Source organism: Chrysemys picta, chromosome 4 (genome assembly GCF_011386835.1).
Source record: "Chrysemys picta bellii isolate R12L10 chromosome 4, ASM1138683v2, whole genome shotgun sequence".
NCBI classification, from domain to species: Eukaryota; Metazoa; Chordata; order Testudines; family Emydidae; genus Chrysemys; species Chrysemys picta.
The window spans coordinates 88,034,966-88,052,035 of record NC_088794.1 but is presented as its reverse complement, the minus strand read 5'-3'; the positions used below and the strand labels follow the sequence as shown (position 1 = coordinate 88,052,035).

General features: G+C 46.4%; 1 protein-coding gene across 4 annotated transcripts in view; it reads right to left on the bottom strand.

Moving 5' to 3' along the window:
• The window catches only part of GALNT16 (polypeptide N-acetylgalactosaminyltransferase 16), a 115,387-nt gene that overhangs the window by 30,541 nt on the left and 67,776 nt on the right, over positions 1-17,070 (bottom strand). For all 4 annotated transcript variants that reach the window (XR_010600624.1, XM_005305922.5, XM_042849346.2 and 1 more), the window contains exons 3-6: positions 13,509-13,607; positions 6,879-6,946; positions 2,945-3,010; positions 1,628-1,749 (exon numbers count right to left, since the gene is read on the bottom strand). Coding sequence is in view for 3 of the 4 variants with exons in the window: in XM_005305922.5 (XP_005305979.1) it covers positions 1,628-1,749; positions 2,945-3,010; positions 6,879-6,946; positions 13,509-13,607 (355 nt within the window). In the remaining variant the exon portion in view is untranslated. The remainder of the gene's footprint in view (positions 1-1,627; positions 1,750-2,944; positions 3,011-6,878; positions 6,947-13,508; positions 13,608-17,070) is intronic.

The window sequence follows — 17,070 nt, the reverse complement described above, 5'->3', positions numbered from 1 at the left end:
AGCTATTCTCTGCAACCATGGGGGCTAGAAATTTACTTTGTATTAAAAGAAAGCTGAGATTCTTGACTCCAGGAGCTGAAGCTTTAAGAAAAACACCAGCTATCTCCACCCTCACGATAAAATTGAGAGAGTTGGTAATGATGGAGGTACCTAGCCATCTGTCTGTCACTTCTATCTCTAGCCTTCTGATCACACAGCCACTTGTTCTCAGAACAAGTTTTTTGTGCTGTGGCCTGTACTCAGGCCTTGAGCCTGGGTGTGCTGTTTGGTTTTTCATTGACAGTGACAGGGCGGGCATGAGTTAATTCTGCCAGCACATGAGCGCTGTCAACAGCAGTGTCGGAGTACAGCCCTTCTATGGTCTGTGTTCTGTTACCATCTATCCAGGCAGCCTGACATTCCAGCATCCTCACAGCTAGAGATAGATGTGAACCAAACCCCCAGACAGAAACAGCTACAAAATCTGGGGCAAGTTTGGAATCTGAACCTGGACCTAGATCTGAACATGGCAACTGACCCCTATATCTATAATGGGCTGAACCAAAATCCTAGCCCAGAACTCTAAACAGGTTGGATCAGGGTCCAAAAACTTTGCAGCTCAGATCCATCCCTGCTAATAACTACTCAGTCCCATCTGCAGAGACACCATCACTGTGCTGTTGCTGCTGCTCCTGCCAGGAGCTTGACTTTACGAGCAGAAGTAAAGTAGACATTTATGGGCTACTGAGAGATGGAGGATTTATTGAACAGGCTTAAAAAGAAGTTCTAAGGTTTCACCTTCTTCCTCCCCTCGATACTAAACTGAGCAGACATATGAAATGTGCAGCAGCGCAAGTGCCTCCCACTCCTCTCCTGGGCCCCATTACTTCATGGGCTCCTTTCTTCAGAGAAGGAGAATGTGGCACTTGCAGGTGGCAAAGAGATCAGTCCCCCTCTGCACCGCCCTGCTCTTTCACTGCAGGTTTTTCAGCAGCATTGTCACATCCTCCCTTCGACCCCATGGCGAATTCAGGGCGAGAGCTGCCAACGCTGCTGTCTGATATTCCACTCTATCTGCCCTGGGGTTAATCCTTTCTCCAATGAATCTCAGAAAGAACGTCCCTGGAGGCACTTTGAGTTGAGAAGTGGTTTTGTGGGCCCGGTGTTTGCTGCAGAGGGTGTTAAAAGCAGGAGGGTTTCGGGGGTGGGGGAGGTTCAGCAGTTGGAAGGAGGCTGTGGAAAGGGAGCAGCAGTGCGTGCAGAGGTTGTGTGTGTTGTCTACATGTGAGGGGATGTGGAAGAAGTATCCAGGAGGATTAAAGTAGCAGTCAGCGGCACAAGGATTTTCACAAATCTCCCCTCCCATCTATTAACATCCCCGTCCCCACAACAGGAGAGTGCTGGGGCCCTGCAATAAGAGTCTCAGTAATACACAGCAGGTGCCAGTTGCACTGGATATTTTAGGCTCCGTACTCCTCTTAAAAACATCTGAGTTTGACAGGGAGGCATTTGGATGCTTGCCCTCGATGCTGAAGCTCACAATGTGCAGGGTGCTGTCTATCAGCTGCCTGGCAGGGCCAGGAAAAAAGAAGCTAAATCCTGGCGGGGGTTGTGTGAGATGAGAAAGATGATGGGGGAGGGGTCTCACCTCTTTCACTCTCTGAAGCATCGGCTGCAGCCACTCACTGTTCACCTCACAGTGACTGTCCAGGAAGGTGAGAACCTCAGCCATCGCTACCTCAGCCCCTCGCACTCGAGAGCGAATCAGCCCTAAGGGGAGGAACAGGCAGAGGAGGGGAAGACAGTGGAAAGGACAGAGAGTAAAAGGAAGGGGAGATTAGGGAGGGAAAGCCCTGAACTTCTACAGCTTAGAGAAAATACAAATTCTCCACTGCCTTGCACCTTGTGTAGCCATTTACACTGGTGCAGGGGGCCTGATTCTCCAGGACAAGCCGGACTCTTTACACTGCTCTAACAGTGTAAATGGGCCATAAACGCAGTGGATCTGCCCACTGGAGCAGAGAATACCCCTACTAGAAGGGCCTCCCCAGATGGCATAGAGCTGCCTTAGCCAGGTCCATGCCACCACAGGAGTAGGAGACATGCTAGAGGCATGGGCTTTTTTATTTTTTCTGTCCACACCTCTAAACCTCCAGTCTTGATGACTGGAACCTCCTCCTCTTCAGCCTCCCTGACACCCACATCACTTCTCTCCAGTCCATGCAAAACACAGCTGCTATAAACACCTTCCTTGCCTGTCACTCTGCTCAATCACCCCCATCTCTCAATCTCTCACCTAGCTCCCTCACCCCTTTCAGTGTTTTGAGCTCCAGCTTCTTGTCCTGACTTTCAGGGCCCCTCACTGCTTTTCACTCTTCTCTTTTATGATGCCAGTCTCTCCCACAAATGCCCCCCCATCTTCCACACACACACACCCCCCAATGCTTGGGATGCCATGTAAGGCCACTACCCTCGCTTCCGTCAAATCTCTTCTCAAGATCCACTTGTGCTGCGATGGCTATAAGAAATCAGACAGCACAAAATGGCTGGGCGGAAGGACTGTTAGGACAGCTAGGGAAAGTCAACATTTTGATTTGTTGATGTATTATATATATGAAATATTAGCTTTCCCCAACTCTCTGTGTGTATATATAATGTATAATATTTGATTGTCTTCTTCTCTCAGGTCAGGAACCATGTCTACCTATATGTTCCTAGCACAATGATCCTGACTGGGGACTGTGGACACTACTATAACGTAAATATTTAAAATAACAACAGATGCCCTGAAGCATGAGGATTGATAACCCAGGTTCTCTCTGCCAGAGCCTCCAGATTGGGAAATAAAAGCTTCACCTTTATTGCAAGTATGAATTGTAACCATGAGAAATAGCATCTAGGGAAGGGGAGGGCAGAAGAGGTGACTTTGTGAGCAGATGGTACCTGCAAAGTTTTCCACACTCACCTTCTCGCCGACTGTTGCGTAGACACTTGACCTTTGGGATCTTGGTAAGGAGCTGGCAGTCCTCAGCTTAGGAAAGGAGAAAACATTTGGCACAAATGCATGAATTATTTGGCTTCAGTGGAGAGCTCCAATTAACTGCTCTCATGTGTCTCCACGCAGGGAAAGCACTGCTTTCACTTAATATCACTTTAATCAACCTGATAGCCTTAATCCCATTGTCTAAAGTGTACCCAAGAGAGCTCTGCTCGCTTGACAGTCCTCCTCCATGGCTGCTGAGCCAAAGCTCCCCAGATCCGCTGATGGGCTGAGGCTGCAGCCAGTTTGAGTTCAGCACTGCAGAAGAACAAAGGGGCATATGCTGTAGGTGTAGAATTGGGAGCAGGAGAAACTGAGGGACATCAGGGAGCAAGTGCAGAGAATCCAAGAAGCTAGGGAGGAAAGAGACCTACTCTATTAGGTGATCTAGTCCATTTCCTCCACCCACTAAATCATGCAAGGTTGTTCCCTACAATCTGTTCTCTGGGATAGTTTTCAGCTTAGTTTTATTTAATCCAAGCCATGGTGATTCAACCATCTTCCTTGGGGACACTTTTCCACTGTCTAACATAGGGATGTCCGACTGGCAATTTGCTGGGAGACCAAGTCACACCTAATTTGCATTAAATGAAGTATATTACAGAACAACAAGGTTGCACATCCCAGACTGCATCTGGTAAGAGTGACCTTTCGCTCAGCTTACGGTGGAGCAATGCATGCTGGGCCGTGTAGGCTCAGAAGGCCACATCTCCACATGAAAGAGGAGATAAGGCACAGGGGTCCTTCTACAATTCTGTGGGATACATTTGGTCCACAGGCTACACTTTGGCAAGTCAACAAGGTTCAACAAGGACAAGTGCAGAGTCCTGCACTTAGGACAGAAGAATCCCATGCACTGCTACAGACTAGGGACCGAGTGGCTAGGCAGCAGTTCTGCAGAAAAGGACCTAGGGGTTACAGTGGACGAGAAGCTGGATAGGAGTCAACAGTGTGCCCCTGTTGCCAAGAAGGCTAACAGCATTTTGGGCTGTATAAGTAGGGGCATTGCCAGCAGATCGAGGGACGTGATCATTCCCCTCTATTCGACATTGGTGAGGTCTCATCTGGAGTACTGTCTCCAGTTTTGGGCCCCACACTAAAAGAAGGCTGTGGAAAAATTGGAAAGAGTCCAGCGGTGGGCAACAGAAATGATTAGGGGGCTGGAGCCAGGACTGGCTCCAGGTACCAGCTTCTCAAGCAGGTGCTTGGGGCGGTCGCTCCAGAGAGGGGCGGCATGTCCAGGTATTCGGTGGCAATTCGGCGGACGGTCCCTCACTCCGCCTGGGAGTGAAGGGCCTCCCGCCGAATTGCCGCCGCAGATCTCGATCGCGGCTTTTTTTTTTTTCTTTTTTTTTTTTTAAACCCTGGAGCCGGCCCTGGCTGGAGCACATGACTTATGAGGAGAGGCTGAGGGAACTGGGATTGTTTACTCTGCAGAAGAGAAGAATGAGGGGGGATTTGATAGCTGCTTTCAACTATCTGAAAGGGGGTTCCAAAGAGAATGAATCTAGACTGTTCTCAGTGGTACCAGATGACAAAACAAAGAGTAATGGTCTCAAGTTGCAGTGGGGGAGGTTTAGGTTGGATATTAGGAAAAACTTTTTCACTAGGAGGGTGGTGAAGCACTGGAATGGGTTACCCAGGAAGGTGATGGAATCTCCTTCCTTAGAGGTTTTTAAGGTCAGGCTTGACAAAGCCCTGGCTGGGATGATTTAGTTGAGGATTGGTCCCGCTTTGAGCAGGGGGTTGGATTAGATGACCTCCTGAGGTCCCTTCCAACCCTGATATTCTATGATTCTAAGTCCTGCTCTAACAGATATCACTGGGGCAAAAGTTTCCATCACAAGCCCATTTCCCCTGAGCCCTCTCCACCTCCCTCCCCCCACAAGCAGCTCTTTTATCCCATGCACTTTTCTGCATCTTGTCATCATCCTCCCACAGCCTCAGTGCTCTGGAGAGACACGCTAAGGCCACCAGCCAAAGTGCTTCTCTTGGCATCTCTTTTTCCATTTTCAAGGACACACAATCTGAAATATTGCTCTTCTGTGGGCAGTTTGGCAGCTGCTGTATCATTCAAATGTAGTGGCAGGAGCTCTTGAGTAAAAAACTATTGAGATATTGCTGGACATCTGTCACTAGGGAAGACTGTGTCCCAGCAATGGACAGGTCCATTTCAGGTGAATGCAAGAATCTCTTTTCAGGTTATTCACCCACCAGGAATGTAACAAGAGTGGGCCCAGAAATCCACCTCCTAGCTCTGACCCTAACCTCTCTGTGTCCTTGGGGAAACCAAGAGCCAGATTTGCAGAAGTGCTCAGTACCCAAGGGCTACCATTGAGACCAATGGGAGCATCTGGGAGATGGACCCTTTTGATAATCTTGCCATTTATTTAGAGGCCTAAATGGGAGTTTCTGGCTGAGCTCTTTTGAAAATCTGGCCTCAAGCTGTTCAAGGCCAACATTTGCAAAAGTGGCAACTGAGTCTGGGTTTGAATTGTCAGGTGCTCAACTTGAGACACTTAGGATCTACTTTTCAGAGGTGCTGAGCCCCACAGGTCCCATTGCCTCAAACTGGAGTTGTGGGTGCTCAGCACTTCTCAAAATCAGCCTCTTGGAGTCTCAAGCTGGCACCCAGGAACTCAGGCACCCAAACTCAGTGGCCACTTTTTGAAAATTTTGGGCAAAGCTATTTATCTGTAAATGCAGCCAGTATCACTTCCTTAACTCACAGGGGTACTGCAGACATTCGCTACAAAATGCTATAAAGCACTATAATAATAGTCTAATTAATTATTATAATAAACATGGTGCTAGATTGTCCTGGGTCCTTGTGGAAGCCCCTTGTACCCCAACCCCATCATACAATAGCCAGGAACAAATGCAAGCCCTGTGCTCAGGGGAGTGCATAGATTACTATCCCCTAGTGCCTTTGGGGGAAAGAATTACCCAAAAGGTGGAATGGAGGAGTCAGGGCACAGCCACTGGTCTGTGGAGCTAGCCAGGATTGTGTAGCATACACTCCTGCTTTGCACCAGGTTGCTGGAGGAGGTTGGGTACCTCTTGAAGCAAAATCTCACCCAGAACTACCCCCAGGGATGCACTAGGTACATGACAATCCCAGCCAGGGCCCAGGGCAAAGCCAGTCTGTATGTAGAACATGAGAGTTTGCAACAGTTCTCTGTGATCTCTCTCTATAACACAGTGGTTCTCAACCCACTGCCCGTGGGTTGCATGCGGCCCAACTAGCACATAGCTGCGGCCTAGCTGTGTGCTAAAGGCCTCGGGGCCCGCATGGCAGGGTCTGGGCTGCCAGGCTGCCCTGTGTGATGGCGGAGTCCGGGGCCGCCCTGCCACTCAGCCCTGCAGCAGGGTACACTCCTGGCCCCACTCTGTGGAGGAGTCTCTGGGTGTGGGCTGGGACGCTGGGCATAGGAGTCGGGGGGAGGGGGGCACTGTGGTTTTTAACCTGTGGCCCAGGTAATAATAAATAGGTTGAGAACCACTGCCCTAACCCATGTAATCAGACACTGCTGACCTATACCACTCACCATATTTGGGTTAAACAACACATAAGAAGGTGGTTAATGAGACCAGACTAGGTACTCTGGCAACCTGGCCAGAACTACCAACCTCACACAAGGAGAATAGGAAGGAGGAAAACACGGCCTCTTTGCCATGGGTGAAAGCTAAACTAGGTGCAGAAAAGACTCTCTCCTTTCCCTGTTTTTTCTTCTTTTGCCAACTGGCAAGTGAGCAAGAGAGAGAATCTTTGAGAGGGAGGGAAAGAGAACAGAGTGAGTGAAGGAGAAAATCAAAGAGAGAGAAAAGCAAAAGAAAGAGACTGAGGATTGATACTTACGATCTGAGCTGAAGTCATCCACTAAAATGATCTCCTGAATGAGATTGGCAGGGGTGCGGTTCATAACACTGCAGGAATCCAAGAAGGAAAAAAGGACCTCATCATTATTAAACAAAGGCTGTTTGTAACCTGAGTAGGGTGACCAGATGTCCCATTTTACAGGGACATTCCCAATATTCAGGGCTTTGTCTTATATCGGCACCTATTACCCCCCACCTCCATCCTGATTTTTCATACTTGTTGTCTGGTCGCCCTAAATCTGGGTGTGATGGACAAGAAGCTGATTTTTATTTATTCTATGAATACTGATATGTGATAATGGTATGAATACTGTCCATGACCTGTTCAGTGAAGTAAACTTACTGTAGAAGATGGTGGGTAATTAGAATTTCTTATATGACTTTATTGATCTAGGTGGCTGTGGGAACAGCAAACCACAAAGAAACACAATAGATCTAGATAAAGACACCCCAGCATATACTTGAAAAACTACAGGGCAAGCTGATAGCTTCAAGGATCCTGTCTAGAAGGAAGATGCAAGCTTGTTTTGCCTGGAGAAAAACAGAACTCTAAAGAGTTAAGCAGCGCTTCTCAGGGAGAGAAGAGGGGGTCACTTGTCAACAGGGGTCAGAGGTGCAGTCAGCCCAGTACACATGATACTGGGCATCTCACTAGATACTGCATTGCCTCTCTCCTTCCATACCCCTAAGAGGTAAAGAACCCTGTTGAGGGTTAGTTATTCGGTTGTACAGTGACCTGGACAGGATTGCTCCCAGCAGTACATTTTCTAGTGCTTTGCCCAATATACTGTATATCCAAACTCCCACATGACGGGACTTCCATCACATCACTTGGGTGAGACAGTTCCACAGCCCTATAGCTTTAACTGTCACTCAGCTTTTCCTGATATTCAGCCAAAATGTTCCCATTCTCAATTTCACCCCCTCCCAACATCCCTCAACCACTTGCCCTTGCCCCTCACCCACCGCCCCCAGGACCTTCCTGGCCACTCGGTACCCCCCTTTCCCTCCCTCCCCCCCCCCCCCCGCTGACTCAGCACTCCACTCCCATCACCCGCCTGGCATTCACATGGTACGGGTCAAATTTGAGTGATGAGTAATGATGTGACCAGGCACACAGGGTCATAACATTACTCAGGTTTGGAGTATCATGATGGAGATGCAGCTGGACTACACCTGTGTGGTTCTGTGATCCCACTGTCAAGTGGCAACATCACTCACTCGAATTTGGCCTGGCCAACCCTTGTCCTGACTAAACCTGAGCAGTGCTGGAGGGGCAGCGGGGCCAAATTTAAGCAAGTGGCGTTGCAACCCCATGTGCCTGATGAAGTGCTGGAGCAACAGTCTGCCTGGTTGGGCCTCCATAACCTTGTGGGCCCTGGTGCGACTGCACCACTGGCACCATTGTAGCTATGTCGCTGACACTAACCCCTTACGCCGAGCTCTGACTCCAGCACCCAAATAAGGCTGTGGGGAAAATTTAGAGGGCTCTCTCCAAAGATTCCCTTCGTTTGTGAGATTTCAGTGTTGCAGGATTGATTAGTTACTTGTTTATTTGATATCCTTGTCTCCTTTGCCTGTTCCATTGCCCTTCGTTTAGTTTACCCATCCTTTCTGGAAATAAAGTGTTGTTTATCTTTCTTTGTGGTCCTGTTATATATTATAATATTCCATGGGTGGTGGTGATTATTTACTATTTGTATTGTCATGGCACATAGGAGACCCAGTCATGGACCAGGACCCCATCCAGCCACTAGATGGAAGCACTGTGCACAAGGCACTCAAGCCTCATTGTCCTAGGGAGGATTGCCAACCCCCCGCAGATGGAGGAATGAGGGGCTCTACCATGCTTGGGGATCAGGGTTAGTCATCATTGTTCAGATGTACGAATTTAGCAAAGTTCTTTTAATCTGTCCTCATAAGCCATCCTCTCAAGCCCTAATAATGATTTCTGCAGTTCTTTGATCACTCTCTAACTTGTCAATATCTTTCTGGTAGGGAGGTGTTGAGAACTTTCTGGCTTTCTCAAGTCCCCACCACCTGTCCAAAATGCAACTGCTAAAATTATCTTCCACACCTGTCAATTCAACCACCTCCCTTGCCTCTTCAAATCCCTCCCCTAGCACCTCGTCACTCCCCACAGCCAGTTCAAACTTCTCATCCTCACCTTCAAGCCCCTGTGCAGCTCCAATCAGATATACATTGTGAGTCTCATTCCTTATGTCTCCCTTTACCTGCTTTTCACTGTCAACAATGTGAGCCTCACCAACTGCTTTGCTTCCTCTGCCCACTCAGGCCTTCTTCCATAATGCCCCCTAAGCATGGAACAAACTCCCAGTCTTCAATGGGACTAATCACATGCTTAAAGTTAAGTACCTACTCAAGTACCTTGCTGGATCAGGACCATAAAGAGGAGAGGAGTGTGAGATTATTATTTAAAAACCAACACACCCAGGCTAACAGAGCCTAATGTTGCATTGGCTTTTTTACTGCTATCTCACCCTGCAAACACATAACTGCTTTGCTGTTCACTATCTCATCCCACTTTATTTCAGAGTTATGTTTCCACATGCCTGCCCATGAATATTTGTCTTTCAGCTTATATTGCCCTAGATGTCTCAGCCTGCATTTTTCCAAGCCAGATCTCATTTGCTACATCTGGTTCACATTTCAACCCTCTCTGGATCCCTTAGCATTACTTTTCTGTTTTCTCTGATGATTGCAATTTCTCCCAAATCACTGTCATTTGCAAGTTTCATGTGCAGGACTACCTTGTGCTTTGGGTAGTAATTCACTCCTGTGTAAAGTAAGTGTAAAATGCACCCAAATCAAAATGGTACCATTTTGTACCCTCTCTTCATAGGTGTCAGTGACCACAAGCTGAAAGGCAGTGGAGAACCAGGCCCAGGCAGTTTACCACTTTGTTAGAGAAAATATTTAACAAGACTGGTCTAGCCCCACCTATCATCTAAATTTTCCTGCCTCCTCTACAGTATTGCCTGTGTATTCCCTGATCCTAGCTCTGCTGAAACCTTTGTCTTGGCATTCTTTTCCCCTCACCTTTATGACTACAACTTCCACAACGGTTTTGTCCACAAGTTCCAGATCTCCAGACTCCAACATGTGCAAAAGGAAACAAACACATCACACCCTTTTCATCAACACTTCCACTGATTTCCTCATTAGAGGTACTATGATCTAGTGGACTGCAAATAGGGCTGGGAGTCAGGAATTCCTCAATTCTAATTTCAGTTCTGCAACTAACCTATTGTGTGCCCCCCGGCAAGACACTTAACTTCTCTGTGTCTAATTTTCTCCATCTCCAAAATGGGGATTATAACACTTCCAATATTTCCCCTGTGTAGATAACAGGGAATAATATTTCTCTTCCTCACAAGAGTGCCATGAAAATGAGTTAATGTTAATTCAGATGTAAGGTGCTATAAAAGAGCTAAGCATTACTACTATTCAAAATCCAGTTTGAAATTTCCTCGTGTCTGAAACATGGACCAACTTCAGTCTGTTCCACCCCCCACCCCAATGCACTGTCTCTACTCCTCTCATTGCTCCCTCTGTTTATTCAGCATCAGTGTCCTCTCGCTGCCTCTTCATGGATGTATCAGCAATGCTGACGTGAGAGTCTTCTCCTCTGCAGATCTGACCATCTATATAATCCTCCTTCTTATCTCTCTCTGGCTCACAGACTCTCCATTTCATTTCAAATCTCACCAGAAAATACATCCCTTTCCTCTTTTACTCTGAATTTCTCTCTTTATCTGCCCTTATTTATTGAACTTGCCAAAGCATATTGGGATGCAGCTTGTATGAAAGGTGTTGCACAAAATACATTTGTATTCTATGGCATTGTTTCCACCAGAATTTACACAATCACTTAGCATGGGCACTGAACTACTGACAGCCCTGTTATCTTATACAACAAATATATACCCAATACATTTGTATTCACAGACAAATGGCATCCACACACCCTAAAAATCAGTAAATAAAAAATAGACAACACAGCTGTTGTTTTCCATCCATATAAGGCCTCATTGTGTCAGCGGGACTGGCCAGCATGGCAGAAACTGGTAATTTCACTTAATGACTAGCAAGGCAGAGATACCAAGCAGGCGAGCAGTCCATGAATGACAGCCATCTCCTGCAGAGCAGGGCATGTCAAGTGAGAAAACAGTTCATGAGTGACAGCTGTCTCCTGCAGAGCAACAGATGTCAAGCAGACCAGCACAGATATCTCCTGCACATCAAAGGATGCCAGCAGGCAAACTGTTTGAGATGCCACTTTAATAGCTGCTGGCATCCAGGCTATTTCTAATTCTTTTCTGCATTCCCTATCTCATTAGTCTCTCGTTTGGTCTCTTTATCCAGGCATCAGACTCTGTTTCTTCCTCCACAGCAACCTCTAAGCTGAAAACAAATCCTTGTGGCCTAAACAGTTTGTATGCCTTGAACCAGCAGCATTTGCTTGCTAAACAAATCACAAGGCCATGCACAGAACAGTCTTCTCTATGCTAGGGAACTTTAGGAAAAAATTCCCTCCAGCAGTGCCACCAATTCACATGAATCTGTGTCAGCCCTGATGGGATCCCCTGTGTAGACAATTTTAACCAATGTGGTAAAAATGCATCTGGCTGTGGGAGCCTTGTCTAGAGGAGGGCTCCCACCAGTCTCATACAGGCTCAACTGAACTAGTGGTACCACCCTTGTGTAGTTCTTCTTAAAATTACCAAGTGTAAAGCTGAAATTTTCAAAAGCAGCCACCATTTTGGATGCCCAACTTGAGATATCTGGGTCCTGTTTTCAGAGGTTTTGAGCATCCACAGCTCTCATGGACATCAACTGTAAGTGCAGGTTCTCAGCATCTCTGAAAATCAGGCCCAAAATGGCAAGTTGGGTACCCAAACCAATGGCTGCTTTTGAAAATGTTGTCCTTATTGTCATTTATTTTCATCAATTATTCTCCTTCATCCCCAATTCCTCATTCATCATCCCCAACGTGCAACTAAAATCACTTAAGTTATGTTTAGGAAAAAATAAGTACTCTGTTATAAACATTTAATTACATAGAACTTTCAACAGGTGCTCCTTGAATGGTTAATTTTGATTAGTTATCTAACCAATCAAGCCCTAATTATCATACAGGGCCCAAAACACCTGCTGCAATTTTAGACCTAAAGCTGTTCTGGAAGCCTGACCAGATGCCATAAAAAAAGTAGCTGGTGCAATTTTATCCCTCCCCTTGCTTAATATCACTGTGGTCCTCTGCAAACTCACAAGTGATAGACTAGAAGAGTCCCTTTCATACTTGATATATCATACATGCTTTACTATAATGACACAGTGGTGGGTGCACTGCCTGGGTATGCAACTCAGCAGCAATTATACGCACAGCAATAACTCATGCCCAGCGGGGCACATTCAGACCTCTGGAAACCAGGTGGCCCCAAACTGGGAAGAGACTTAGAAAGCCAGACTTCTATCCATGAGTCCAGCTCCAGCACACTTGAAAGAGTCTGTTATTTATTCACAAAGCAAACCCCTGCAAGCCCTCAGGACTCAGTGAGAGAACCAGTGCCAATGAACGCTGCATTCCTACTAAAGGTACCCTCAGCTGAACTTTCCAGCTGAGCTGTTCTCTCTCTTTGGCCAGCCTCCACAGGAGAGGGAGGTTTTTCCCTGGGCTGGTTCTCTGCTTCAGGGAGCTTTTGAGTGAGTATTTGATATCTCAGAGCGGGCAGAGGGCACAGTCTCTGGAAAAATAAAGGTAGAGAACCTGTCTGGGCTCTGCAGTAGGGAAAGGGATTTGGGGGAAGGAAAGGAGCTGGTGGAAATATTTCTTTGCTGTATGAATAGCAGCAGATATTTTCATGCTCCCACCTGCTAGGGGCTACTCCCACACTCAGAGACACGCCACCTGATGCACCTGTTTGCTTTTGGCTACCACTGTGGCTGAGGGGAGAGAGTCCCATACATTGTTGGACTGGGGGGGTTTCTGGTTGGCAGGGGCTGTACACAAGCCTAGCCAGGGATTTGCCATGGAGTCAAGTGCTGTTCCATCAGTGAGCAATTCCAAGTGTTGTAGCAGGTGACAGGGGCCTAGTCTCCATCAGACTTCAATGCCATCACCTTTCACACACCCCAGTGTGAAGCATTACTACAATATATGACCCAGCTAGGACCTAGCTGCTGATTCTTCCCTGAGACTGCCCCCCCCAACTCCTTTATCTCCCTCCTGAAAGCACCTCCAATAGTCTGTCTTCCCTTCAGCTTCCCTCACACTTCCTGCCTGGCTGCCCCTTGAAAGTGTTTGTGGGCCTAACCCAAACAGCCTCCTCCTTGTTGCTAACAGTTCCCTCAAACTCCCTGTCTAACTGCCCCCCGACACACACAGTTCCCTGCATGACCCTTGCAGACACATACACCTGGCCAACCTCCTGTCCTCTTGTCAGATGCTGACCTCATGGTCAGATCAGAAACCACCTGGAGGGGGGGCCCATTGCATTTGGGGACTTTCCCGCCCATCTCAGATCCCTAGACCAGCAACCAAACAGTTCCCTGAGGGTTAAGAGCCATTTCTCCCACTGGTACCTACCTCTTCACTGTGCGGAGCAGGGTGGAGCGAGCCTCGTTGTGAAAGGTGATGATGATGCTGGTTGCTGGCAGGTCTGCATCATAGCGCACGGAGGCACATCTGAAACATGGGAGGGCAAACATTCAAAGCAGATATAATACACAGCAGCCCTTTGCACGAGATGCCTGGAATTTCCCAAGAAAAACAGCCGAGTGTGGCACAGGGGTTGCAAACACCACACTGCCAGTCTACTGTGGGAGCCTCTGCTGAGCTCAATGGGGTTAAGAAGGACAATAGGATAAAAGTTCAGTACTAAAAAGAAAAAGACACTGACTGTACTGTAGCCTGACCTACAATACTGGGAGTGAGTGAGGTCTAGTGGTTCAAGCAAGGGACTGGGTCTCAGGAGTACTGGATTTGCCACTGACTTGCTGTGTGATCTTGAGCGAGTTGATTAAAGTCTGTTTCCCCCTGTGTAGAACAGGGATAATAAGTATCTGTGACAGAATGTACCCCTGCATCCACACGCTACACACTATTGTAATCATCTTTGTACAAAATAGGTCATGTAAGGTATCATTTGAAAACTCATAATTCGTTGTCATTATTGTCCTGATAAAATATGTGTGGCAACACTGTTTTTGAAGTTATAAGATTCCACTGTATGGTGTTATTAACACATGTTCCAAACTGAGGGCAAGTCTACACTATAAAATTAAGTGGACCTAAGTTATGTCGACGTACAGCCATTGCAGTAACTAAATCCCTTTTGCATGTCCATAGTAGGCTTTTTGTGTCAGCGGTGCATGTCCTCACCAGGAATTTAACTGTCAGGTTGGGCATTGTGGAATAGCTTCTGAAAGGCAGCAACAGTTGATGGGGGCAATGCAGTGTCTACATTGACACTGCCTTGACCTAACTACATCAACCTAAGTGCTATGCCTCTCACAGAGATGGAGTTATTAAGGCAATTTAGCAGGCAAGTTACTTCAGTGGGAGCTGCATTTTAGTGTAGACGCTTACAGAGTTATGTCGATGTAAGCTGCCTTACGTCGACCTAACTTTATAGGATAGACCAAGCCTCTGGTTGGCAAACTGGTCTGTCTCAAACAAAGGAATGTGTGCTCTGCTTAATTTGCATTTAAGCAGTAAACAGTCATCAAGCAGGAAGGTGGGGGCAAAAGAAGCTCAAACAGGTGAAAAAAAAGCAGCAGGGAACATCCTGCCATGTAGACTTTTTTTCTCCTGATACCCAGCTGGAAATATTTTCCAAAAGAAGGACTGACAATAAAAGGACAAACATCCCAAGGCACCCTCCCTCTCTTTCCCTGCCCATCACATTCACAGCACCAGAAGCAACAAAGGAAGCATTCGTTGAACTATGGGAGAAGGGGTCCTGACCTATGAAGTTTGGTCAATAAGACTGCTGAAAGCATATGCTGAGAAACTGCTTGAATCTGATATAGCTTTTAAGCTAGGCACCAATAGTGTTTTAACTTTATTTTCTTGTAAACATTTCTGATTTTTATACCTCATTAGTTGTACTCACTTAAAATGTATCTCTTTGTAGTTAATAAACTTGTTTTATTGTTTTATCTAATGCAATGTGTTTAAACCGAAGTGATTGGGAAACTCCATTTAGGGTTTCAAGTTATGTGCATATTATTTCTATTAAAGAAATAACAGACTTTAGATAAATATGTATTGTCCAGAAGAAGGCTGTGCTTGACAGTATAGAACATACACTTCCGGGGGGGAAATCTAGGACCTGGAGTGTGTTGGGGTCACCTTGCAGTATAACCCAGGCTGGTAAATGCCAAGGTGTGGCTGGCTGGCTGCAGCACACACACAGACATAGCTGGGAGTGACTTGCAGGCTGGAGGCTGTTTGTGAGCAGTCCAGGCTGGAGGCTACAGCACCAAAGCATTGTAAAGGGCACCTCAGGTTACAGAGTAGGGGTGACACAGCTACTCATTAGTTTGGATTGTACCCTAGTATGTCACAGTATCTACATCGCATCGTTGGGAGGTTTCAATGGTTAGGGTTTGTAAAGCACTTTGAGATCCTCGGCTGCCAGGCCTTAGAGAAGGGAAAGCACTGTCATTATTTGTTAAAGATCTGCCCACGGGCAATGGCTTCTCTTTCAACCACTAACATCTCTGCTTGGCAATGGAAAATGATTCCTCTACACTACCAGGAAAATATCAGGATCAAGATATTACAGTGTTGCCAAATGGAAGGTTGTATCAAAATTGGAATTTGCTTCATTAGAAGCCAGCATAAAATCTGAAACCATACAAAAATGCTAGGGGATGAGGAGGTTTAAATTTCTTTGAATGAAAAACACGCTCTCATCTGACTTTACTGACATGACAGACACACAAATCTATTCACTCACTAAGAGCCAAGATTTAGCCCAGGGTGAGTTTGTACCAGGATTTCTTACACCCCAGGAGAACAAGGATTCATTCCCACGACACCGAGTATCTGTTTTCTCCTGCAGCTCACCATGTATGTTTTGCTTGTAACCTTTGAACTCAGCTTGGTTTGTGCCAGAATTCCAGTTTGGTGTTCTGATATGGAATGTGTGGCTATTTATAGTAGTTACAAACAAAACATTGAGATGAGAAAAGAAGGGAACCTGAAAAGCTGAATTATATACCAACAGCACTACTAATGCAAAGCAATAATAATGTACTCTATATGAGCTCTTCCCTTGTGGAGGGGGTGATTTAGCAAAGCCTTATGGATTCCGCCCCCGCAACTTCCCTCCTCATGAAGGGCCTTGCAACAACCATTTTTTCCAAGCTCATTAAGCCAGAGGAGTCTCTGTTAAGTGAAATGGGATGCTCCCCCTTCCTTCCCGGGTCTGAGAATGCTGCAGCCACAGTATTCCCGGCCACTGATAATTTAGTAGCAATAGACTACTCTCCCAGACCTTCTTCTTATGAGAGAATGCATCAAGATTTCATAAAACCATTAGGTCAGGGCACTATCTCCTCCATCCAAAACTTTGAATTTTCTTTGCTACTGCAGCAAAGACTGTGAGATCCGCCCCACCCATCCAGCATGAGCCCACGAATTCTAGATGCAGCCTCTGCCATGTTCTGGGAATGATAGATTTGGGCTGATCTGCTCCTCCATAGCCCCTGCCACCCAAGTTTGTGGCAATGACAAACATTGGCCAATTCAGACTCTCACATTTCGGATCAAATTCCCATCCTCAGGATTGGAGCCTGACATTTTTGGCTAATCAAGGCCACATTTAGACTGAATCCACCCCAGGACCTAGGGGAAATAACTGACTTCTTCCCATGACTTATTAGCTCTATTTTTATTACAGCATTTATTACCATTGTTTTATGGCTATTACTAAACTGTTGCCATTCTTTCCCCTCAAGTTTATTGCTATTGTTTACGACTATTCTAAGCACTGACTATTCTTTTCCTCACAGAATTTTACTACTATGACAGTGGCTTATTACAGCAATTTTCAGGCATATAAAGAAACCCTGATCAAGACAAAGTGGAAGACTTGTGACCAGGCAGGAGACATATTGTATTTATTATTGCTTTAAAATAA